This window comes from Ischnura elegans, chromosome 7, assembly GCF_921293095.1.
Source record: "Ischnura elegans chromosome 7, ioIscEleg1.1, whole genome shotgun sequence".
NCBI lineage: Eukaryota > Metazoa > Arthropoda > Insecta > Odonata > Coenagrionidae > Ischnura > Ischnura elegans.
In genome coordinates this window covers 26306602-26331635 of record NC_060252.1, presented here as the reverse complement: position 1 = coordinate 26331635, position 25034 = coordinate 26306602, and the positions used below count along the sequence as shown (strand labels likewise).

At 37.4% G+C, this 25034-nt stretch overlaps 1 protein-coding gene across 1 annotated transcript; it reads right to left on the bottom strand.

The window, feature by feature from the left end:
* Positions 1-21: 21 nt before the first annotated feature.
* On the bottom strand, positions 22-23817 carry LOC124162368 (farnesol dehydrogenase-like). The gene is made up of 6 exons (XM_046538882.1): positions 23571-23817; positions 15345-15513; positions 8477-8609; positions 6266-6401; positions 1983-2132; positions 22-238 (listed from the first exon to the last, which is right to left on the bottom strand). The coding sequence occupies exons 1-6, from the start codon at positions 23700-23702 to the stop codon at positions 197-199; spliced, it is 762 nt and encodes a 253-aa protein (XP_046394838.1). The 5' UTR covers positions 23703-23817; the 3' UTR covers positions 22-196.
* Between the last annotated feature and the right edge of the window lie 1217 nt (positions 23818-25034).

Genomic DNA, 25034 nt, shown 5'->3' with positions numbered 1-25034 from the left:
TGGGAAAATAGAAATCAGTAGTTCAGATATTACAACATATATTTATGTGTTACAGACAAACTTTATTTAAATACAGCTAAGGTTCATTAAAATATGATCATGATTTGACTTCTGCACATCAAATAATTTGTAGTTATCCATAAAATGAAAAAGAGCAGTGATATGGAAGTGGCTGATGGAAAGAAGGAACTTGTACTTAAAGCATCTCTCCTACTGGCTTAATTGTCAGCTCTTTTATCTGAAATGGAAAAAAAAATCAACAGAGTCAAACTGAGGATTAAAAAAAAACTAGTCCATATAACTATAATTTTTTTGTACCAAATCTCTTCAATTACACAAAAGGTTTCATTTATATTACATTTGAGGCTAATAAGTGTAAACGACAGTCTCCACAACAGAGCACCAGGAGTGTATAGCATCCCCTGTGAGTGTGGTGCCAATCCACATAGGTGAGACAGGCATGAGGTAGAAGTTAGAATGTGGGAAAAAGAGGAATTTAAACTATTTAAATAGAAAAAATGTCTGCATAGTCTCTTTTTTATTTAACACAGCCAAAATACTCGGTGGTGCAAATGGATAATAAGGATCATTAGGGACCAAAATGAACAATCAGTCTCTCAGCCTTGATGACAGAAGAATGAGAAAGCATTATTTTAATCACAGAAAAGAGGGTGAAAATACCCACAAGATCACAGAGAACAATCTGGAAATTTTAAAAGTCTTTTCCTTCCCAACCCAAGAATGGTGCATTTTTCAGCATCTTTATCTCTAATTTACGACTCAATCTGAGACGAGAGACACATGGACCCTTGAAGGTAGGCAACAAATGATAGATTCTTTTTTGTGTCTCCTATTCACACCTAATGCAACAATTACGATGTATGAAGTGGGGCAAATTTTTTACAAAAAAATTTTTCTTGAAGAAAAATGAAGTGACTGGCTCAAGCTAACAGATATTGATGAGTTACGAGGGACTACAATAATATCGGATTGTCAACTGTTGCCTACCTTTCAGGAGTGATCCATCACCCTATGCAGAAAAGGACAGAGGTTTTCTCCACCCTTGACCAATAAAAAGATTAAGCATCCCAGTGGGACTAGTGGGAAGTCAAAGAAACACATTCCCCTCAGGAATGCCAAGTGGAATCAGAAGACTTTTCATTGGCATATAGGAGGAAATATGTAGAGGATTTTCTGACTCATGCCTCCATCAGGAAAGGTTTAAGAATGATAATTGATATCAAGCATCACTGTAAACTGAGTAGTGACCATAAGCCAGAAACATATATTGTTAGGAACTCAACAAAGAAATTACAGTACCTATTCAGTACATAACAGTACCTACCATAACAGTAACATACGGTACCTATTCAAGAGTACCTAGCTGGGTTTATTTATGCAGGTTTCAAGCCATACTGTAAATTCATTTGTGACTATAAGCTGGATGTGCTGTGAGGAATTCAATGCCTATATCTGAATACCTACTTAAGTTTATTAATGGGGATCTCATACAGTAGTGTAGCCAGAAATTTGAAATGGGGGGGTTTAACAGAGATTTCGGGGCCCAGGATTATATGGAAAACATCGCAGGGCAAAGGGGGTCTAGGTGTCCTCCCCTGGAAAATTTTGGGATTTTTGATGCAGAAAACGAAATTTTTAGGATTCAAAAACAGTAATTTTGAACAAGTATTTCTTGTTGGCCATCCTACTATTGTTTTTTAATTTGTTCTTTGAGTTAATCCCGCCAAAACTACATATTTAGTATGTCTTTTGAATTGTGGGTAAAGAATAAAATTTGACTTCCTGTGTGTTTTTTTGAAGATGTCGAGTTGATTCTTTAGCGTGGTGATAAATATCCCTCAGCAACCAATTATGTAATCTTAACACTTTCATTGCATTTAAACCCCCTTGTGGCTATGCCACTGATCTCATATGAACCCAGGATATCTATTCATGCACTGCTACACCAATTTATTACTTACCTGAACATGAGGTGGTGTTCCAAGAGCATAAATTAATGCATCAGCAATGTCTTGGGGATTCAAAGCTGGGTTATTGTCGAATATGGTTGTAGCTCTTCTATCATGGCTAACATCAAAAATCTCAGTCTTCACAAGTCCAGGACTGATGCTCTATCCCGTAAGAGACAAAACAAATATATACTGATTTATAGCATTTGATAAGAATTTTTAACCTTTAACCCTTTTACTGCCAGCCCATTTCAGGTGGAATGTACGAAGACTGCCAAGGCTATTTCCGGCATTAGCAACATTTCAGATTTGAAAATTTTTCAGCTACTCCATTTTATTTAACACGTCTATATTTTTTCCCAATTCTTAAGATATATTTATGTCTTATAACCATAGATAGACTATGGGGGTTTATATAAATTACAGCTGTTGAAATGGCCACAATCACGAAAAAAAAGTGAAATAATTCGGGCAGATATATCGGCCCCTGGCAGTTTTCGCTCAACCAGCAAGGGCCGATATACTGTATTGGCCGTTGCTGGTAGTAAAAGGGTTAATGAAAAAATATTAGTAAAATCCATCACTTATTAGTCAATCTTCAAAGAATGTGTATTTCAAAATTGATACATCTTGACAAATACCTACAGTATTTGCAAAAAGTAGAGATACCAGAGATTGAAGAGTTGCATCTTGATAATACTACATTGGTTGCGAGGAAATAAAGCGGAAATGAAAGCAAATAAATTTCTACCTCTCCTCAACATTATCAAGAACTCATCTATGAACCAACAATTTTTATCCAGCTTTCTATGAAAAAGGCACGGTTTTTGACGTCTGGAAAATGTAGCTCTACTTTGAACTCCATTTTTTCAACTTTTCCTAGTACATATTGACATGAGTGATGACAATATGAAGGAACAGATTATTTTAAATGCATACCCAGCAGAAGAACTTTGTGTTAATTGTACTAGAGTCAGAGATTGTAGCTTAAGAAAATTCTGCTATTTTCATTATTTCAAGACTTACACACACAGAAAGATTTAAAAATCAATGTCACTGTTGCATTCATGCACAGCGAGAAAAATTTGTCAAGTTAAAACCTCAAAAAGTATTAATTTGTTCTGTATCAACTTGAATTTGCTCGACAAGTTTCTGCCCAGGAGAGCTTCACCAAAGGCTGCCAGCTTCACTTGGGAAAAAGGGAAACCATTAGCTTTTTGCCAAGTTGATCCTTGCTCAGGGATGCCGACTTACAAAAAATATTGGGGGGGCCCAAACTGGGGATCTTTCTCCGGAAAATTTTATAAGTAGCGAGTTTTAAGTTTTTTAAGCATTTTAGAGGAGTCATATGATCAACATTAGAACACTGAGAACTCCAATCTCGATATCTGGACACTCCGGGGAAAATCGACAAGCCTGACACTTTTTTCCTCACACCCATAACAAATTTTTGAGGGGGCTCGGGCCCCCTCAAGCCCCATGGAGTTGGCGCCACTGTCCTTGCTATGACTCAACCTTTCTCATAGGGATTGTCTCCAGTGGTTGAAGTGACAACCTCCCCTATGAAAAAATTGTATAAAACTGTTTCAAATTTTTATACATTGCCATGGCAATGTATAAGATTGTATAAAAATTTGAAACAGTTTTATACAATTTTTTCATAGGGGCAAGCTCCCTGATTTAATTTCCTCCATTGTATTGCTTCCATCCCTCCCATTGAACTAGCCAGTACTTTTTGTTAGTTGCATCCTAACATGCAGACTAGAACATAAACTTATGTTTGAATGATATGTTTTCTACTTCTTTAGGTATTTAACATGAAAAATTTTCAATATTTTCCAATACTTGAAAACTATTGTACAGTATTTTCTGCATAAAGATAAATACTTCATTGGCATAGAAGGCATGGATAGATAACAATATAAGCGCTATTACAATTCTATACATATATGTATCTTATGGTCATTTTTTTAAAGTTTGGAAAGAAATTATAAGAGTAGGACTTAATGAACTTGAAACATAGTCTAGTTTCAATGTTACCAACAAGTGGAGAGAAAAGAAGGGATGGATGCAGAATCAGGTGGACCAAAGACTAAAACTGAAGTATAACATACCACTCAAGTCAAAGGGGATAAACTTGGAGGGGGTTTGGAAATTTATCTGTTGCCATGATACGTTAGTATGATATGAAGCAAGTACTAAGGGAAAATAAACAATCTTTCTTTTGCCTCCACAATGTCTCTTTAATTTTAATTATAGTTATAGTTTCATTTTCTGCAAATTGTTCGGTGTTTTTTGTTGTGCAGATCTCTTTGTGGTGTAGGTCCAAGATAAAATCATGCCAACCCAGCCAATGCTTAAATCTGCCAATGAATGAAGCAGTTTAAATATGTCTTATCATCCAATGATAGGAATCAACAAAAATTTTCAAGAAATCATAATTAAATTCCCTTTTCCTAAGAAACACACTTTTCCGACCCTGGGACAAAATGGAACTTGAGAATTTCAGATAGGTAGTCATGCAAGAGAGCATTAAATGACAATTTAAATAGGATACATTTTTTGTGATAGAGGCGTTACAATATGCCGCATGTGGTCCAGTTAAATTTGCAGGTGGCGTTACATTACAACTGGCATTTTGTACACATTGTAGGGGTTCTCGTCTACAAAATTGGTCCCATTTTGGTGTGTGGTTTCTGTCCATGATTTTTTCCTAGCGGTAGGTTTCTCTCTATATTAGGAAATTTCCTTGTTGCAGATAATAATTATGAGTGGAAAAGATGATCAAAGCGCATAATTTGCTTGATTTCCTACAAAATATATTACAAAATTTTTTCCAGCTACGAGAGGATGTATCTAAATGAAGGTAATAAGTCCATTTCACTGTATGTTTTGTTATGAAGTACATGTATATGCCTTGGAAGACAAAGAAATATAACATAAATTGTATATGCCCACACAAAAATGTTTGCTATAATTTTCAAAACATATTCTTCACTGAGAGTAATTTTCAACTATAGTAAATTCAAAATTTTGATTTTTTTTAAACACTTGCAGATCTCTATCACATAAAGATAAACATAATATGATACACCATTCATTGTTGTTCCACAGTATCACTCTAAAAAAGGCCAAAAAATAGCCAGCGCTAAGGGGAAATGTACCCAGCATCCAAAGTGTTAACCCTTTGAAGACGGTGGAGTTCTCTCCTTAGCATGACTGCTGTACTGAGCCTCAAAAGACTCTTTGGTCCCCTCTGTATGGAGCATTTTTGCAGGACATTTGTTAAGAATGGTCTGGTGGATAATCACACACTCTCAGCCCCAATCTTTCTCGACCCTTCGTAGTGGGGACTAATTGGCCTCCGTCCTTTCCAGGTTTATAACCCTACCGGCAGCATTGGTTCGCGGTCAACTTATGATTTGTTTAGATGAATTAGCTCCATGGATAATAATTGCTGATCGTATGAAAATAGCAGACTTTGAATTGAATTACTCATCTTTTCTGAGAATTGTCAAATTTTGAACAAAACTCTACCGTCAATTTTTATGGATTAGATGCATCAATAATTTCCATGCTGATGCTTACACTGAAATTGAGATATATGCTTATTTATATGGTAGATTTTCGTTTAAAAATTGTAAATGCTGCTCAAAAGGCAAAGAATTCAATTATTAGTTTACATTTTTTGAGAAAGGAACAACTATTTATTTTTTAAACTCACTGAATGAACAATTGTATGACTGAGGTCGCTAACCACAAAGAAGGGTAATATAAGACGAGGGCTTTGGGTACCAGCTCCTGTATTTTGACAATTAGTCCCGCTGAGTCGAGTCGCAAAACTTAAGTCTTCGTGCAACTGCAAACATCATAAAAGGAGAGCAAGGAAACGGATATTTTTGGCATTCATTTTCCTGCGTAGGAAAATCTCTGACAAAAATTTTTGGCTTTTGTCTCACAGGTCAAGAAACGTGATGCCGAATATTTCCGTCGTTAGTTGTGAAAGAGTTAATGTCGCCGGTTGATGAGAGGTGAGGAGAGAGTAATCACTACCTGCAAGTCCTGAGACAATATAAATTAACATTATCATCAATTCTTTCATACAGAACTATCATTTTAGTTATCAGCAGGAAGTCCTGCTAAATTCCTCATTGGTTGAGAGGCATTGCATACCCCTTGGAAACTCCCAATTAGTGAAACCTCCATCTTAACAATAACCTGAATTGGCCTATCTAATGATATCTACCAAAGACTATGTGCACAGAGGTGTATTACTGACATATGATGACACTCACAGTGACGCGTATATTCGATTTCTTCTCCACTAATTCTCTTCTGAGTCCTTCAGCGAGAACGGTTACAGAGTGCTTTGATGCCATATAAGGATACTGTCCAGCTCCTAAAGTTGGGTGAATATATTGACCTGAAATACTGAAAAAATGGTGTAGCTGTTTAACTGAAGCATTACAACCCAGTTAGGCAACATTTTTACCCTCTGATTTCTAGATTTCAACATCTTCCATATCACCATTGCCCATATCAATTTTTTGTCATCATTAGCACATAAAATTAAGCAAAATAAATTTACAGATGGGGAAGAAATGGGGAAGACCACACATGATAAAATAGAGAAGGACAATTGCGATGAGGAAGATGATGAAGTCAGAAATCAGTATGCAAAATTAATGACAACATAATGAATGATGATTGATGAATTTAATAAATTTTATGTAAATTTATGTTTTTAAATTTAATGAATTTAATAAAAGAAAACATTATGAATGATTCATTATGTTTTCATTATTAAATTTGAAGTAATTAATAACAGACAGTATTTAATTATATGGAATTTCCCATGCTTACCTAAAAAATTATAGCACACTCAAGCAAATTATTAACATATTCAACCTCAACTACTTTCATAGTCAAGGTCATGGTGGTATTGGATGGAATGAATTTGCCATCAGTTATGCATGTCCAATGGCATTTTAGCAACTTACCCTTGATGTTACATTGGCATATTATCGGTTGAATTCACTTATTAGCTCAAATTGAATTTTACAACATATAACTCTTGTGAATAGAATGGCTGAACCCATGTGCTCACCTGGGTTGCATTAGTGGTCCATTCGATTAGCTATAGTGAATTACAATAAAATAGGATATTTTTTTCTAAGTAATCATCTTAGATCACGAATACTCTGAGGAAGAATTTACTTCATCACAAATCAATTATTACAGATTTGGTGTAATTTCATATTGTAGAAATTTTTGAACTATGCATAAAATTTAATATGTAGCATTCCAACTCAATGCAACCAATCGTGTCTTTTATGGCCTCAAATTTTGATGAAAAATTGTCCAAGGATGCCAAATTACCTAACACCAATTACAACAAGGCAATTTGAATGACAAATATACGTAACATAGCTGTTCATTTTATTTTTACCACTTTTTATTCGCAAAATATACATATGACTTGAATTGCATTTCTTATTATACCTCCTAACTCCCAAGATCTTAATTTAATAATAATTTTTTATATTAATAATCATATTTTATTGAAATAAATTTTTTTTATCAAATACATATTAAAAGAATACATTAAATTAATAAGAATAAAGAAAATAGCTAAGGTTCTATCCCGACTCTATTGCATTTCAAGCCTATCATGAAACAACACAGCAAAAATCTTAAGAATCTTCATGAAACACTAAGAGCAAGTCATACTAGGTCCGCATATTAAACTGTAGGATACCACATTCCCCACCCCTTGGCATCCATCATGTTTTAGAACTATTATTTCAGAAATCCATACTCTAATATATCAACTTCTTATTAGTAATGCTTACTTACTCTATAAGTTACCTATATTAATACAAAATTTAAAGCAATTTATTTTGTGATGTTGCACATCTAGTCCATCCCTTTGGTGTTAGAGGTAAAATTAGTATCTGAAAGTAGCTAATAAAACCAATTAAAGAACCTTTGTACGAAAGCAAAGCCTTAATTTAAGAATAATAATTGAAGGAAATGAAAAAAAAAATAAATTAAGGAGTGCCACACAAGATCTCAACCGAGTTCTGCTGGTTAATGCTGATCACTGGTATTATGTCAACATAAATTGTAAATACATAGTACCTTATTTATCGGAATACAGTCCCCCCTTTTTTTCCCAAAATTCCCATGTTAAAAGTAAAGGAGGGAGTATATTCGAATGCATTTTTTTAAATTTTCCCGAAACTAAAGCCTCAAAATTTGGGGGGACCTGTACTCAGAGCTGGACTATATTCAGAGAAATACAGTATTCTGAAATCATTTGAAAATTCAACTTACGGAAACATATAGCACCTGAAGTAATGCAATATCCTTAGTTAATCTTAGTCCAAAATAGATAATAAAATTTGATTTTCCCATAACTTGCACAAGACTACAAAAAAGAATTTTGTGATAAGATGAATAGCATGGTTTCAATAAATTACCATAAAATATTAATTTATCTTTACCTATTTATGTGGAAAATATGCCCATCATCCACTCCACTCTCTTGCATAAGCTTCAAGCCTTCACTGGTACATACAGACAGGCCAATAACATTAACATCAAAAATCCTCAGGAAGACTTTTGTGTCTAGTTTTTCTGAAAATGATAATTAATAAATCTAGATGAAAATGAGTGTTTCTTACCTCGTGTGCATTAAAAATTAAAAGATTTTTTCATGAAAATATTCATTATGATTCACAAATGGAAAATGCCTTGTTCACGAAGTAAATATACATAAACAGAGATTTAAGCATGAATGTGCAGTAAACAAAAATTGAAGCCAATTTCTGAACCTTGTGAATTCTCCATAAAACTATTATAATTATATAGTACACAAAAAGATACAGTGAACTAAAGCCTCAAAAATAGGTTATATCAAAAGTTTGATCTTTCTAAAAACTGATTTCATATTCCTAGGCCCAAAATTTAATGAAGATAAATATTTCACTTATAAAAAAACTCGCAACTTCAATTCAAGCTAGGTATATATAATACCAAAGTAATCAATCAATTAGGAGTCTTCAAAGCAAAAAAGAGTCAGGGAGGCGAGAGGTGGGTAGGGTATTTTAGGACATTTTCATCTGACTCTTGGTTATGGAAGCCAAAAATTAATTCACAACGAATGGTTGACTACAGATGATGTTCGGTTGCTAACCGAACCCGGTTGATTACAAATGATGTTCAGTTACCTACTGGACCCAGTTGGATACAGATAGTGTTTGGTTGCCTAACTGAACGTGGTAGGATATGTTTCAAAAAGCATATAGCCTACTGAAACCGGTAGGAAAATTTCTAGCTGAGTCTAAGCCTGAGAGCCCACAAGAACCAATTAATTTGTACCAGTTGCATGCACAGTTGGAAATACAGTCCATTTTATATTAATTTTTATGAGTAGTGCAAAGAAGATAAAATCATCACAGAAATGAGGGTGGCAAGCCCACAGCTGTCCTGATAGCAAGAATTGTCCTCCAGGTCATTTGTCCACCATCAAAGGTTACCAAATATGAAGTCTTAAAAGTGGCCTCCTTCGAATAGTAATAATTGAAGTTGTTGATGACATAATTAATAATTAAGTAATGAAACAACCAATTAGATGGATTTTTTATCCTTCGAATGCATTTGTCTCCAAATTGCTCAATGGAAAATGAATTTATTTTCTGAGGTTGAGAAGTAGGGCAAACTGGTAAGGTCCAACAATTGCAGCGAATAGAAGCAGATGACAACCTTACTGTGCATAGGAAAAATTCGCAACTATTTTCACACCTACATGCATCTCAAGTCGAAGAGTTACGAGAGCAACATGATTGATGACACATAATGGGTTTGTATTTCGTTGTCGTGCACTTGAAGCCCCGGACACGTGAAGTTTTCGAAGTGTCATTCAATTCAAAGTCATTCAATCAAGTTACCGAAAACTATAGTTGGGCACCAAAGCTCGCGACAGGTGAATGAGTCAGCCCACAGCTGTGAAGTAAGAAATGGATTACCAGTTCAGTACCATCACTTTCGTTTCATTGATAAGTCAGGGATCAAAAATACGTAAAAACCTTTACATCCATTGTCCTAAACTTTTTTTAACAACTCCGCGGAAAAAAACTTATTCCTCCTCCGCATTCACGGTAAAACCATTTAGATGAAGGGAATAATGGCTGATATTCTGCTGTACCTTGCCGTGTTGATAAAACCTATGGATGGAAGTTGACAAGTTCGCCAGATTCACGAGATTCAAGACGTTCAAAACCATGTAGACTACCTACGCGAATTAAGTAAAAGACTTCAATTTTCGCAAGCTATCGAAATAATCCCATTTTACTCTTGAAATTCGATTTAACACTAGGAGGACGGGAGTTTCGCGCTACCTAGAAGGACGGCTATGGGTCATTTGACCCCTAAAATGTATTTTGGAATAAAACGCCTAATTTTCAACCAATATTCAGTTTAATCGTATTAATTGTTGAATCAGTTCATTAAAAATACTACTTAAAATTAATAAATATTATTTCCATCGTCAAAAGTTAATAACAGTTATTTTAAAGAATCATGTATTAAACCGTACGTAGTAGTCGATTGCAAATCAAATAATGAAAATAAATACACTCAATACAAAAGTTGTGTTACATGTTCAAACAATAGGGGTACTGGGTTTACAAAATTTGCATTAAAATTTTTTAAACTTATTACTTTGTTGTAAATCTCAGACAGACAGTATTTTTTCAGCGCTGTTTCCACAAAATATTTTTTTAATGCGTTCATTGGACGATTTATTCATCTACATCTAAATCTACACACTAACTCGCAAGCCGCTTAAAAGCGTGTGGCAGGGGGTGTTAGGACACCAGCCATTTGTACATGAAAAGGAATTTGGAAAATGGAAAGGAAATTGGTGCAATGATTCAATTTGATGGTATTTGGCACTTTTTCTTTTTTGTGACCGTGGAGATATGGCTGTTGGATTTGGAGACGTGTAAATAAATTGATAAATGCTATCCATCATGTCTACTCCCGCTTTGTTTTTAATATGAAAAAGGATGGTCTCTGGCATTCTTTTATTCGTTTCGGAAATAGTGTCGACTGAGATCATGCTGCTGAGTGAAAGTACATTTGTGTTCTAGTTTGCCTGATTCTACGTAAGAGTATGGCCTAAGGTATTTTTGAACACTCGCATTGAATGGATTACATGGCTATTTTAGGGGTCATGGATATTTGTGCGTCACACCTGTTTTTTTTCAGATCGTCTATGCAAGAGAAGTTTTCCATTTTTTATGACTTCCTGCCAGCGGGATGGATGGAAAATAATTGTTACAAGTTACATTTATTCCTGAATTCTTGTATGTTACGGTCACTTTAGTAACTATTTATTTCCCCAACGCTTGATTTGATGGCCAATCATCATCTTTGCCACAATATGGAAATTCATTTAGGCTGTATTTTCATTTCACATCTGTCAAAACCCAGTACTCGATTCCAAATTTGTCTGGTTTATTTGGAATTTACCTCATGGAAGGACAGCTGCATTTTGTTGGATAGAGCTGTGCATTTGCTATCACGCCAAAGTCACCATCGAATTCACTATCTTGGACTTCGTCGCTTCCATCACACGCAGATGTTGATGGATTGGTCAGAATGTCCATGAACTGATGTTTACGATTCACTTCCCGACTCATCTTCAATATTCCCTACAGCTATTTGAATCGCGACGATTCTCTTCTCTTGATATATTTCTCGACTTCTTACTTTCTTCCTCAACTCGCTACTGATATGTATGCAAAAAAATCCACAAACAAAAGCGCATTATGGTAGAATCTTCTCTAGTTGCATTGGAGGTATAGAGAGCTGGAGAGCATTAGAAATTCATACAAAAGGACAAAATTTTCAAAAGTAACGCTAATTGCCGTTCGAAAGGCAGGGACTCAACCGCTAACCGTATCCTGATTCGTAAATTCCAGGAACTTGCAGTAATGCTTCTTCTCCAACCTACGTTCGGATTCCAAGGGTAGGATTTACAATAGAATTTTACAGTCCACCCAATTCCTCCACTCTCTCAAAAAGAGAGGATTTTCCCCAGGACGCAGCGTGCAGTCAACCCGCCCGAAACACCGACGGGGTCAGGCGGCACTAATGCTGGACACACGGCAAAGGGGCTAGGTTAAGTGACAGTGCCGTCAGGCAAGAAAAATGAAAGTTATTCGTGAACCTGATGAGTCAATATTGAAAGTAATTTCTCCAAGAGCTCTGAATCTTGGACGACGGAAAATAATTCTTGGGATACGTGACGATTTTCTGGTGCGGCTAATACAATAATTATTGAACAATAAATAAAACAACATTAAAATATCATAATTACATGAATTTACGCAAATCATGGATTGAAAAGGTTTTATTTCCCTTTGCTGCCCAAAAAATATCGAAAGATTGTGCACAACAAGTCGCTATGCCTAGGTTTTCGAATACAGATAGGAGCCCTTGGGACAAAACTGGCATTGAACCGGGTACTTCCAGATTCAAAATGAAGCAAATCATCTACCACGCTAGCCTTTTGCTGATTATATGATATACATTGCACTAAAGTTCCCACGGGCAAGAAAATAGCGCGAAAACCAGTTGTGGGTCAAATGACCCCTAGCCGTCCTTCTAGGTATAACATGTCATAAAATTTTTAAACAAAACATTATTGTTGAATTTTCACTAATTTATCAAAATATAGACCAAAATGAACAAAGTCAAAAAGTTTCACAATTTAAATAAATATTTTAATAAGTGAAAAATAAATTTGAATTCTGAAAATGGGTCAAATGACCCCTGCCGTCCTTCTAGTGTTAAGTAAAAAAACGAGAACGAATGGAGCCAGTTAGTTTTTTTTGTTTGTTGAATTTAAAACTTCTCGACATTCAATCGATTCAAAATCTCAAAGCAGCAGAGAGGCGCGATGCGTTGGTGACGGCTGGTGATGACACTAACCGAATGATTAACTCTTTTAGTGAACAGGTTGTTTTTTTGTGAGCGATTGGGAATTTTGGCAGCTATTCAACACCGGATGGGGAAAGGGTATCGTAAGTATTTGCCTCTTGCCATATTTTTGTTTTATAGTAGTTCTTGTTTAGTTTCTGTTACCGCTATGGCACCTGTTAAACAGCGGCGAACAAGTGTCCACTCTGTGAAGACAGAGTTCAATGTTATCTCATACCCCAAGCGAGACTTCCCTGAGTATAATTTGTATGAGCGTATTGCCTTTACTTGTATCTTGGTACGAAGTGGAACATTTTAATGTCATATGGTAACACCTAGGTTACTCGTGACGAACCGCAAGCAATGATTTTCACATTTTGACTATGGCTGGATATCTTCCAACTATGCAATCATGGGCGCACCGAGCCATGGGCACACAGGGGCAGTAGGGGGGGGGGGGGCAGCTGCCCCTCTAGAAGCAAAAGTCGCAAAAAATCAGTAATGTATTGAAACGAAAGCATTCAACAAATTTTCTTTAAACCCACGAAAAATGATATGTATCTGTATAAGATATGTAACTAAAATAAAACTTACTTGCAATTTTCCACAAAAATAAAATTTTTACTACGACTTAAGTTTCGATGATACTACATCATTTTCAAGTAACAACTGAGAGAGGAGAAATGGGGTGGAAGGTCGGGATAATGTTGTGGGGGTGTAAAAGGAAACTCTGAATTTTTCCTTAGGGATTTGGTTGGCAATCTTGTAGGAGAGATCTTTGATGAAGGGAATTTTGCACCATTTGCGGGGTTCACTTGTCTGCTGTGGGGAAAGAGAGGTGTTGAGGTTCACTGCTTGTTGTCGTCTTTTCTTTGCAAGCAAAGAGTCGATGAGTTTCACACTGTATCCATTGTTAATTGCTATTGACTGGATGGTCAGGAGTTCTTGATGGAAGAGATTATTATTCATAGGGATGTTGATTAATCTATGGATTAGGGAATGAAAACCAGCTAGTTTGTGTGAAATAGGGTGACATGAATCCGCTGGGATGACCTGATCTGTGAAAGTAGGTTTTCTGTATATTGAAAAAACATGGTTTTGTTTTTGAATTTCCACAGCATACTAGCCGAGATTTTCATGGACCACCTAGAAGAAAAACTATTCAAGTCAAACCCACAGTACTGCCAAAACATTTTCTACTGGTTCAGATATGTTGATGACATTTTGTGCTGCTGGACCGGCACCAACAGACAGCTAGATAGTTTTCTCCAGCTCATTAACTCACTACATAACTCTATAAAATTTACAATGGAACTGGAAGTGGACAAAAAATTAAATTTCTTAGATTTGTCTGTGGAAATTCAAAAACAAAACCATGTTTTTTCAATATACAGAAAACCTACTTTCACAGATCAGGTCATCCCAGCGGATTCATGTCACCCTATTTCACACAAACTAGCTGGTTTTCATTCCCTAATCCATAGATTAATCAACATCCCTATGAATAATAATCTCTTCCATCAAGAACTCCTGACCATCCAGTCAATAGCAATTAACAATGGATACAGTGTGAAACTCATCGACTCTTTGCTTGCAAAGAAAAGACGACAACAAGCAGTGAACCTCAACACCTCTCTTTCCCCACAGCAGACAAGTGAACCCCGCAAATGGTGCAAAATTCCCTTCATCAAAGATCTCTCCTACAAGATTGCCAACCAAATCCCTAAGGAAAAATTCAGAGTTTCCTTTTACACCCCCACAACATTATCCCGACCTTCCACCCCATTTCTCCTCTCTCAGTTGTTACTTGAAAATGATGTAGTATCATCGAAACTTAAGTCGTAGTAAAAATTTTATTTTTGTGGAAAATTGCAAGTAAGTGTTTCATTATGAATCAATTCCACTCCATCTCGCTTGATTCCTCGAATTTTATATATAAAATAAAACTATTTTTTTCAATGAAATAATCTCATAAATTAATGTCGCAACTTGGCTTGGCTGGCCCCCTCCCCTTAGACCATGGCTTGCCCCCCCTAGTCATGATCCTGGGTGAGCCCTCAGTGAGTGCAAGAGTGCAATCAGGGGTTCCGACTTACACAAAATATTGGGGGGGGGGGCAAACCAGGGATCTTGCCCCGGGAAATTTTATGATTAGTGAGTTTTAAGTTTTTTTCAAGCATTTTAGAAGAGTCATATGATCAACATTCGAACCTTGATAACTCGAATCTCGATATCTGGACACTCCAGGGAAAATCGACAAGCCTAACACATTTTTTCCACACACCCATAACGAATTTTTGAGGGGGCTCGGGCCCCCTCAGGCCCCATGGAGTCGGCGTCACTGAGTGCAATGCCTATAGTTATCAATGACTCCATTGATCTTACCTGATATTGGTATGTCTCCAAGTACTCCGGCGTTGTTCACCAACACATGTAATGTTTTAAGGTTCTCTTTCACCCACTGAAATGCATGGATTACTTGTGCCTCATCTGAAACGTCGGCCTTCAATGGGTAAAGCCTTCCCTTTTCTTCGGAAAGATTTTCAGCCATATCCTGTGAAATAATTGGTACATTTTCAAATCATTGGGTTATTGATGATTGAATGATAGATTGTGGCGTGCTTCTTCGCGAGGCCGTTTTACTCGGGGCACGCAATTGCGCAGGCACTGGAAACATTTTGAAATTGCGAGAATCATAGCTCGGAATTAGAGCAGAGGCTATTTTGTCTTCTCGCATCTACGCATTCTCGCATGTGTTTTTGTAATTCACCGTTTTACACGACGCAATTTTGATTGCGCCTTCTTACATACACGTCAGATTGCGCTATGATGTACCCCGCCTAAAACGGCCTTTATCATATACCATGATATACCAACCCAATGGTGTAACTATGAGGGGGGGTTGAGGAGATAGATCCCTCCTAAAGCCTCAGAAAAATAAAAGAATTATTTAAAACTCTTGCCTTGTTTTGACGTATAATAATTGCATCTGCTTAACACGTTGCGTACGGATGACGAGAATTCTCGTCATTTTTTTCTCGAACGTTCCGGACGGATGACGAAGATTCTCGTCATTTAGGCGCGTCAACCTAAACAATTTAAAGCGTACAATACGTATTCGTTAGTACGTTTTGTTCGTTATTCATAATGAATTGATGCATCATAACGTTTGATTGGGTAAAGTTATATTCTAAACATTAGCTTTTTAACCATGTTTAAAACAAAGGCATCACGCCCTAATAGGCACATATTTCCAATTTAAAGTTAAATTTTAAGCGCCAAAATGATGTAAAGTGTATTTCCAGGCATGTCGTTTTTTAAAAATTTCCTTGCAACCACTTTTACCTGGGGGTCGCCACCCCACCCCAGGCCATCCCATCCCCCCCAAGGCATATGCCTAGTTACGCCACTGTAACAACCTCTATGATACTCTTAATGAGAGATAACCCCTGACATATTTATTCATGAATCATGGTATGCACTTATATGTAGCTACAGCTATTAGTGCATTTTGGGTCCAAATACCCCCTGCCAAGCACCATGGATGTGTCTCGCAGGGCATCATGTTGATCAATGCACTGACGATGTGAGCAGGTGCTTAGCGAGGATTGTTTCACAAATTTTTTGTTAACTCTCGACATAGCTCTCGTAAATGATTAACAGATGCGTAGATTTTCGGATCCTCACTACATGATGGATGTGTTCCGGATGTACTTAATTTGAGACCGAATCACCTTAATGGCGGTGGTTAGGAAAATAAAGGTCTCCTTCTCATTAAAGGATATTTTGTGTAGTGGTCCAGTTTCTGCAAATATTGAAGTTTAAGGAACTGTTGCTAATGTTACTTAAGGCCATTTTACTCGTTGCATTTATTTTTTACTCTTGTATTACCTTTCGTCTGCAGAAAATCAACCGGTGTAAAGTTGCACGCCGTACTTTGCTTTGCAGCGAGTGATTTAGCCAGTTAAGCTACCGAGGCGTCATTTTAACCTGTGGAAATATGTGGACTTGTGTGGACGTGGAATTGCGTGAATCGGCCAGAAATCGAGGGATCCGGGTTCGGATCCCGGTCAAGGCGAATGATTTTTTCCCTGTGGATTTTTCGCACAATTTGTGCATTGCGGGTGACTCCCGTAAGGTTATCACCGTACTTGTCCCGGAATACTAAATTTTTTCTAGTGTAAATTGGATATCCAATGGGCGGAGGGTTATAGCCTCCCGTAGCCCCTGACGGGATCTGCCACTGGATTTTAGCATACCAAAAGCGTGTAAAATAGGCCCTAAGCTAAGAGCTAATTTGTATTTTAATTCGTTAAAGTAGGTAAATATATCGGAAAATATTACTAAATACATTTGTACAAAGTGGTAACCTCCAAAAATTTCAATTGTATCTCCTAGGTTTCGACCAAATGCGGGTCCCTCAGCCCACCACATAGTTAAGCCTCTGGTGCAGAGCATGAAGGCCTTAGCAATTCCCGGTTTGCAGTAGTTGAAACGCTTATTCGAGAAAATAACCGCTGACTAGACAGCGGCGTATCTAATCAGAAACAAATTAGGGAATTCATTTGAAGAGAGGGTATCCGTTTCGGATGGACGATAATTTGGAGGGGTGTTCAAAATCCCCCCTTTAAAATATCTGGGAGATGCAATCTTCAGTGTACCCCATCAAATTAGCACAACTCCAAATGTACCCCATCTCCGAATGGAAAATCACCCCCCTCAATTTTTTTTTCTGACTACGGCCTTGCCGAAGATGGGAATACAGCTGACAGCATTTTCAGGTGTAACCTTGTGGGAGATAATTATGAGATGGTAATAAAAATAACATTGCCTATATCATTATCCAATAATGATGTATTTATTTCGTGATGTAGTTTTCAATATTCGTTAACGTCTCGCAGTACAGCTCTAAGAATGATATGCAAAATTATTTGCCAACGTTTTGATATATTTTTTTTATCTTCTTCGGGGCTATTAATGAATATGATTACATTAAATTGATACATGGAGGCATGAAACATTATTGCTATGTTTTTACAATAGTAAAATAAAAAGGATTCTCTCGCACGCACATTAAAAATAAATGTGGTTTTTGAGTGAAAGTATGGATGCCATGATTTCTTCTTGTCGGCGATAATTGTTGGAGGCGCACTGGGTGGCTTGCTCCTCAACATATGAATATCACATAAGCGTGTGAATTACGGCGCGAGGGTTTGCAGTTGGAGCCGGAGGAGGAGGTCTGGGGTAGAGGTCCGTCGAGTTGGACCTTTTTGCCGCTAGTACTGCTTACTGGCGGCGTCAAGAGAGGCGTGGGAACGCGTTTTTTTTTTTGCGGCGGCGCGCGCTCCGGTGCACGCGCCTTCGATCTTGACGGCGCGAATCGGTAACTGACCGAGGTCGTATTGGGATAAAAAATCGGGGAGGAGGGGAAATTCACGTGGAGAATGGGTACGTTTCGGGAAGGGGCGGTTAATTATTTGAAGGGGAACACCGTATTTCTCGAGAATTCTGGGTGGTCTTAGCCCGCGTTTGCCTCTGGCTTGCCACAGACCAATGAGATTTTAGCTCCAAGAAAAATGATGTGCGTGACAGAGATTAAAACTTGATTGTGCATCATTAAGTGGCGAGACTTCTAGGAACATCACAATCTTATTTCGTAGGTGACAGAGCGGTAGCTGTGCGTGCAGTACACTGACGAGCAGACTCAAAACCCGCGGGCGACGCGGCCCGGAGTGAACTTGTTATCGGCAACTTGATATTAATTTCAGCGTCGAAGGCGGCTAGGAATAATATTGTAAACTTTGTAGCTATTGAATAACTACGAAAGGCATGCCATTAGTTTTAACATTCTGAATTCCGAAAAAAATTCAACGCGGGCAATTCTAGCGAAATTTGTTCCACTTTGAGTCCATGCAATTTGTTTAAAAACGATTCGCGCCAAAATATGCACTAATGTATTTAAAATAAATGCGCAAAGTTTCGAAATCCATTCTTAAACAAATAAAAACATTTTCTAGGTTTTATCCAGCTTTATTCGATTTCAGCCCACTGTGCGTCGTCGTACTCACCGCCGCTGCCGGCCAGAATCGGAATCGACCGCGCGCTCGCAAAAACGATGTAAAATTCGGGTTTGCTAGTACTTGACTAGGATTTACAATAGATTCACAATGTAGGAGCTTCATAGAAAGGCGTGGTATGAGTCACTTGGCTGAAATCGGCAGAAGAACCTAATTTTTCTCTTCGTTTATGTAAATAAATTGGCGTAAAACAGGCTCCGCCATTTTGTTATACATCTGTTGTTTATAATTAATTATAATCTTATTAACTCTCAAAACGGAGGAGAAGAACACGGTATAATAGTTTTATTAATGAAGCATTACATGAAACCGAAGCAAGATGATAATTTTGGCAATTTTAAGAAAAAATCGATGGGGGGTCGGTTTTCGCAAATTTTGTTCAACTTTGACCCCAAGTATATTGTTAACTTGAGAGAACAGGGAAGAATATATCGGAAAAGTCATGCACAGTTAAATTATTTGAAAATATTTATGCGAATTTTCAACTTCATGGCTAGAAAAAAATCGTTTTTGAGGTTCTCGCCAGCTTTTGTCGATTTCAGCGCACTTTGCGGCGGTTCGGCGGCGCACAGGTGCAGCGCCTATGAGACGGCGTTTTAATTTTTTTTTTTTGGATAATAGGCATCCGTGTTCCTCGCTTCGGGAGGCTCGGTGGCTTTTGATTTATGGGTTAGGTTCAATTTATCTTCTAACGAACTACTGATTAGACTGCATTTTGGCAAAAAGTTGCTATTACCGTTTGGAAAATGAATGATGGCGGAATTTAGTAGTATGCTAAAAGCGATCTTCAAGTTATGCAATTTTATTTATCGATTGTAAGTAGCTTACTGCGACTCTGTTTTGTCGGAAAATGAGCCTCGAAAAATTGATTTAAACCAAAAGCTTGCGCCTCATCACATTGCAAAATTTGCAAGTGTTGTTAAAGTGTCTTCATCTAGTGAGCATTGTTAATTACACGACAATATTACTAAGCTCTTCTCCTCTTAGCTGTGCAACAATATATATACTCTAGTGATGGTAGAGGTAGGGATGGATCAAGAATATTCAGGCTGGTGTACCTCCTTTTGGAAAGCATACGAAGCCATGCGTCTCTAATCATCTGCTCTCGGTCTCTTGAAATTACTTTTGCGGTTCCTAATATCCCAGGGGCGTCTTTAAAACACCTACAGATTATTTTGATGGGTATCTCTGTCGTCATGAGTGATTTACTTGCTTTTGGTTTTTACAACCAGTTATTGACACAATTTTGTTGAGGGAAAAGTAGCGTGAGAAAGGCCATCTCTCAGAGCTAATATGCCGCAATATCTTACGGAAACTAGACATTTTACAGAGTAGACAAAAAACGTCGACGTGCATTTAATTCATTTATGGCGATTGTATAGGAAGCCACCGTAATATTGGTTTCTAAAATCATGACACGCAGAGGGTCGTCTTCCCCGAGACAATTATGCGCAGCTATCAGCTCTTGTCTGTTTTCATGCGTTTCCTTTTCTGTTGGAATACACCTTCAAATTTTCTTCCTTTGCATCGATTTTATTAGGGTATCCCACGAAATATATGTAAGCTGATATTAATTATTTGCTTTCCCAATTTTTGCTTCCCTCTTATCTCGTATCGATTCATAGAAATCACCAAAAACAGTTTTCATGTGATTAATCTTCATCGTTCATTTGATTCGTTCGTTTGATCGGTCTTGGATTTTAAAATGAATTTACTCATCCCTTCCTTCATTTTGACCATTGATGAAGCTAACTTTACGAAGTTGCCAAGTACATACCATCAACAATATGCACTAGTAATGCATATAAGTTTACTGGGTATCTTTCGACCTTCGCTTTATCCCTGATGCTCCTAATGATAAGTATCAATTATATAACTTAATATATAATGTGTTTATCTGACATGCGTGTCGTGCATCTGACTGAATATATTTCATCGAAAGAAATCTCTGGCCGACAGCCAATGAATACTCTCCGTCATTATAGCAGCTGTATGAAGTTATTTTTTTAAAAGAAGAAATTGGAAAGTAGGATTCGGAAGGCATGTATTTAAATTGGGAGAATTGATGAAAAAATTATTCTCCTATCGATGCAATTGTTGTGATTTAAAATCGTTTATGGTACCTACTCTCATGCAAATTTCCGCAGAAATATCAGAAAATTCTGTACCCCATGGTCTATTTGATCTTTACTCAGCCTATTTAAATTCAACAATGAAAATCAATGGCGTGGAAGCCAATGTACGCCATACCCACCAAATACTCTCTCCCATCTTGTTCACTAATTTCATTCGATGAATGACTTATTTTTGTTCATTTTAAATGCCTTCCTCGTAAGCTTAATATCTGTATCAGTGCGCAATTATTCATAGAATGATATAGAGCTATCCAGGTATTTAACTGTCAAGTCTTTGATAGTTTACCTTTTAATTTTGTTAGACTCCAATATTGACTTGATTATTCCAACCAAAACAGCTTTGGAATCAGATGTTCTACGGTTATCATGAATTCTATCAATTTTCAGAAGTCCATTACAATTAAATGGCAACTTCGTGATAAAGCCGTGAAAAGCAGGTGAAATTGCTGAGAAAGGTGAAAGCAGGTAATTTCAGGTGTGATACATAAAGCTTACTGGAGATAAAGGACTCTACCAAATAAATTTTATTCAAAATTGCGATATCCAATCTGATCATAGGTTCAAAAATTCTCAAAAACGATCCACCACATAGCCATTAAGTGCTGTATAGGAACGTTGCCAGATATACTTTTCGGGAGGAAGGGAATCATTCCACTTTTGGGAAAGCTATGTCGGTGCTGAAATGTTATAAATCTATTCATTTCATTTGCAGTGCTTGTTGTAGACTTCATCCATTCCTATGTAGCCTCACGAGTTAGGTTCACTGCTTACCTTGTTATGAAGCTGTTAATTTTTGCTTGTCCCCCGAACAACCGCTCGACGGAAAAATACACATAAGAACGAAAAGAAGATTAATTTTCCACAAAAACGGTTTAAAATGGTCTGTAAGTTTCGTTGAAATTAACGCATGAATCATAGCCCTTTTAATGGGAATATGAAAGCGAATGAACCAAAGGCAATCGTCGGTAGGGGAAACTTTCCGGGTGGTAGTGTGGGCCTGAACGCTTGCGTTTGTCGAAAGATGGAAGAGCGAAGCAATGGTGGAGCTAAGTGGATATGATTTACGTTGAACGTATACCATAAAAATTAAATGAAAGATTATTTTCGGCCTCTGTCCGTAAAGCAAGGTGTAATAAATCCTAACGACTGGTATTTCCCATTAACTCTGCAATGTTAATTTTCATAAGTTAAAATTAACAATACTCATTGATTAATCAAGTTCGTTGCTAGTATTAATCCTCTCTCCTTGTTATTTGGGGTTTATTCTACTTAGTTTTAGTGTTTTTTGATAGTTTAAGATACTGTTGTATTAGATTTCAGATCAATTTACATCACACGAGCTCAGTGACTGTAATATTTTTGATTTTTTTACTCGAAATGTCACCAATTGATGGCTTTGATTTTATAATGCACATGTTAATTTATGTTAGTACCTCATTTCACTGTGCCTCGTTTGCCTATTGTTCTATTTGTAATTCTTCCAATGATTTGTTCATAAGCCCACCACGATTGTATGAAAAATTGGTATTCTAAGGGGTATTTCATGCACGGAGAAAAATAAATAATATATTTGCTATCACTACGAGTAAATCGCTTGGTGATCGTAGCTGTATGAGTATTTGGTTGACAAATATTTCGCGAGTCACTTGCTTTTAGCGGTGGGCCACCCTCAATCGGAATGAAGGAAATTATGTTTTTACTATCCTAACCAGTGGGTGGAATGAGTTTATTAGGCATTGATTACATTTCACTAGTGATTATCATAATTAGCGGCGGTCAATCAATTGTTAATGTGCATGGAATTTTTTTTTATTTGTGGAGTTACTTAAATATAATAGTTAGGCAATTATGGAATTGATATCATCCCAGTGTAAGAGTGATGTGAACTTTTCAGGGGCTTCATTGCGGTTGAGGTCTTACATAGTGAAACACTTTTCTGGAGGACCGCATCTCACCGTATCATATCTTGTGAACGCTGCCCTGTTCTTGGTACAACCGGCCTTTATGCCGGTGAGAAAATCTTACGCCGAAATATTTCCCTCTGTGGAAAATGTCAACTTGGGTTAAAGTCCACGGAATATTGAAATAAACCATTGCAATTTTCCACGATTGTAAACTTTATTCAAATATCCATTTCCTAATGGAAAACTTCCACTCCATCACGCTTGAATCTTCGGACATTTCTCCATTGATTATTCTCCGCGGAATTACTCATACAAAATAGCAGAGTGATAAAAATAAGAGATCATTACAATTGATTAACGTATTTTTCTGAACTATTCCGTAAGAGTTTTTTTTGCGTCAAACCTCAGGCAGAGAACGAAATGATTCAATCTTGAAATAAAAAATCCCAACTAATTGCGAATACTTGAAAGCTATATCTCAGTGTAGGAACAGACCTTGAGGATATCCACCCTTCGAGCCAGTCCCACGACGATCATCCCATGATGGACTAGAGCTTCGACAATGGCCGCCCCTATTCCGGCACTGGCACCCGTCACCACGGCAACTTTCCCGGCCCAGCGCTCCATATTGTCGCTCTCTCAATCTTCCTGCACAGACGGCGACGCGGTCCTCACACTATGCGTATCGTGCCGTTGACTGAAGAAGCGTAACGCCAGAAGTGAGCTGTGGGTGGGGGAGAGGGACGCATTGGAGGGCGGATGAAGTATCACGTCTTCCTCTCTATCTCTCTCCTTCTCCTCATCAGCCCCTCCGGTCACGTGATCCGGGTCTGCTCTCAATCGTACCGAGGTCATCAAGTGCCTTCCCTATCTCCGTTCGCTTAGATGTGCCGTAGAGGAATGCGCTTGCCTGGCCACAAAGCCTAAAGGATCCGTGACCCATTCCGCTTCCATTGCCCATATCTAATTTTTTTAGCTTGAGTCTCCCTTGAAAAGTTTCACGAGGTTAGAAAGGAGCTCTCTTCTATTCGAATTCAATTTCACGGTTCCACTTTAGAGAACATATTGAGATTAGCGTTCCTCTGAATTCTTATATAATGAGATTGAGAACGAGATAATCCATCGGCTGTGGTGCGTTTAATGCAGCATGTGCCATATTAAAATAGCCTCTGAGTGGGAGTGGAAAGCATGTTGTTTTGGCAAGTATTTTACCGTATGTTTTTTTCACCCGTGGAAATTTTGCACTAAGAGAGAACTTGTGGGTAGCGCCGTATAGATACGCCCTTAGATTGTCCCTAGTCAAAGGAATTCGGGCTTTGGTTAATATTTTCCCAAGCATCTGTCCAAAATAAATATTAAAATATTCAAGGAAATGACTGGGGACAAGTTGGGGGCGTGCCTTTACGGCGCCACCCGCAAAATCTCTCGCAGAGCAAAAATTCCACGGATGAGAAATAATATTTCTTGAACAGGAATATTGTGTGTTTAACCTTCTTCCTGGCCATTTAAACGCGTTTTTTCAGCGACAGCATTCTATTGGTCACTGTCAAAACACAAATTGAACGCCCAGCCGATGAAGTGTCATATTTTTATTTTAATATGAGGAATCATATGTAATCATAATAGTGAATTCCTCTGGAATTGATTACGTGACCTTCGTAAAAGATGAATTTTCGGGTGCCAAGCTTCCAGAAAATGTACACGTCTTTATTTATTTTAGGATATCAAGGAGGTTTACTGGGTGCCTCAATCCTTGCCTTACATCTATCATTCTTCACTGCTCGCAAATGGTATTGCTATTCAGTAGGGTTTACACAATGACCTAATATTTATGAATACATTATTTACGAAGAACAGAATCGTCTCTCTAAAAAATATAATTACGATGACATACAGGAAGCTAAGCTATTTTCAGATTCGAATTAAAGCACATTGGCAACTGCTAGTTTTCAGTTGGGT

Coding starts and splice junctions, on each gene's coding strand:
- LOC124162368 (XM_046538882.1), bottom strand. CDS start 23,702: ATGGAGCGCTGGGCCGGGAAAGTTGCCGTGGTGACGGGTGCCAGTGCC. Junction 8,610..15,344: donor TGGAGACATACCAATATCAG/GTAAGATCAATG, acceptor TATCATTTTCAG/AAAAACTAGACACAAAAGTC. Junction 6,402..8,476: donor CATATTTTCCACATAAATAG/GTAAAGATAAAT, acceptor CCATTTTTTCAG/TATTTCAGGTCAATATATTC.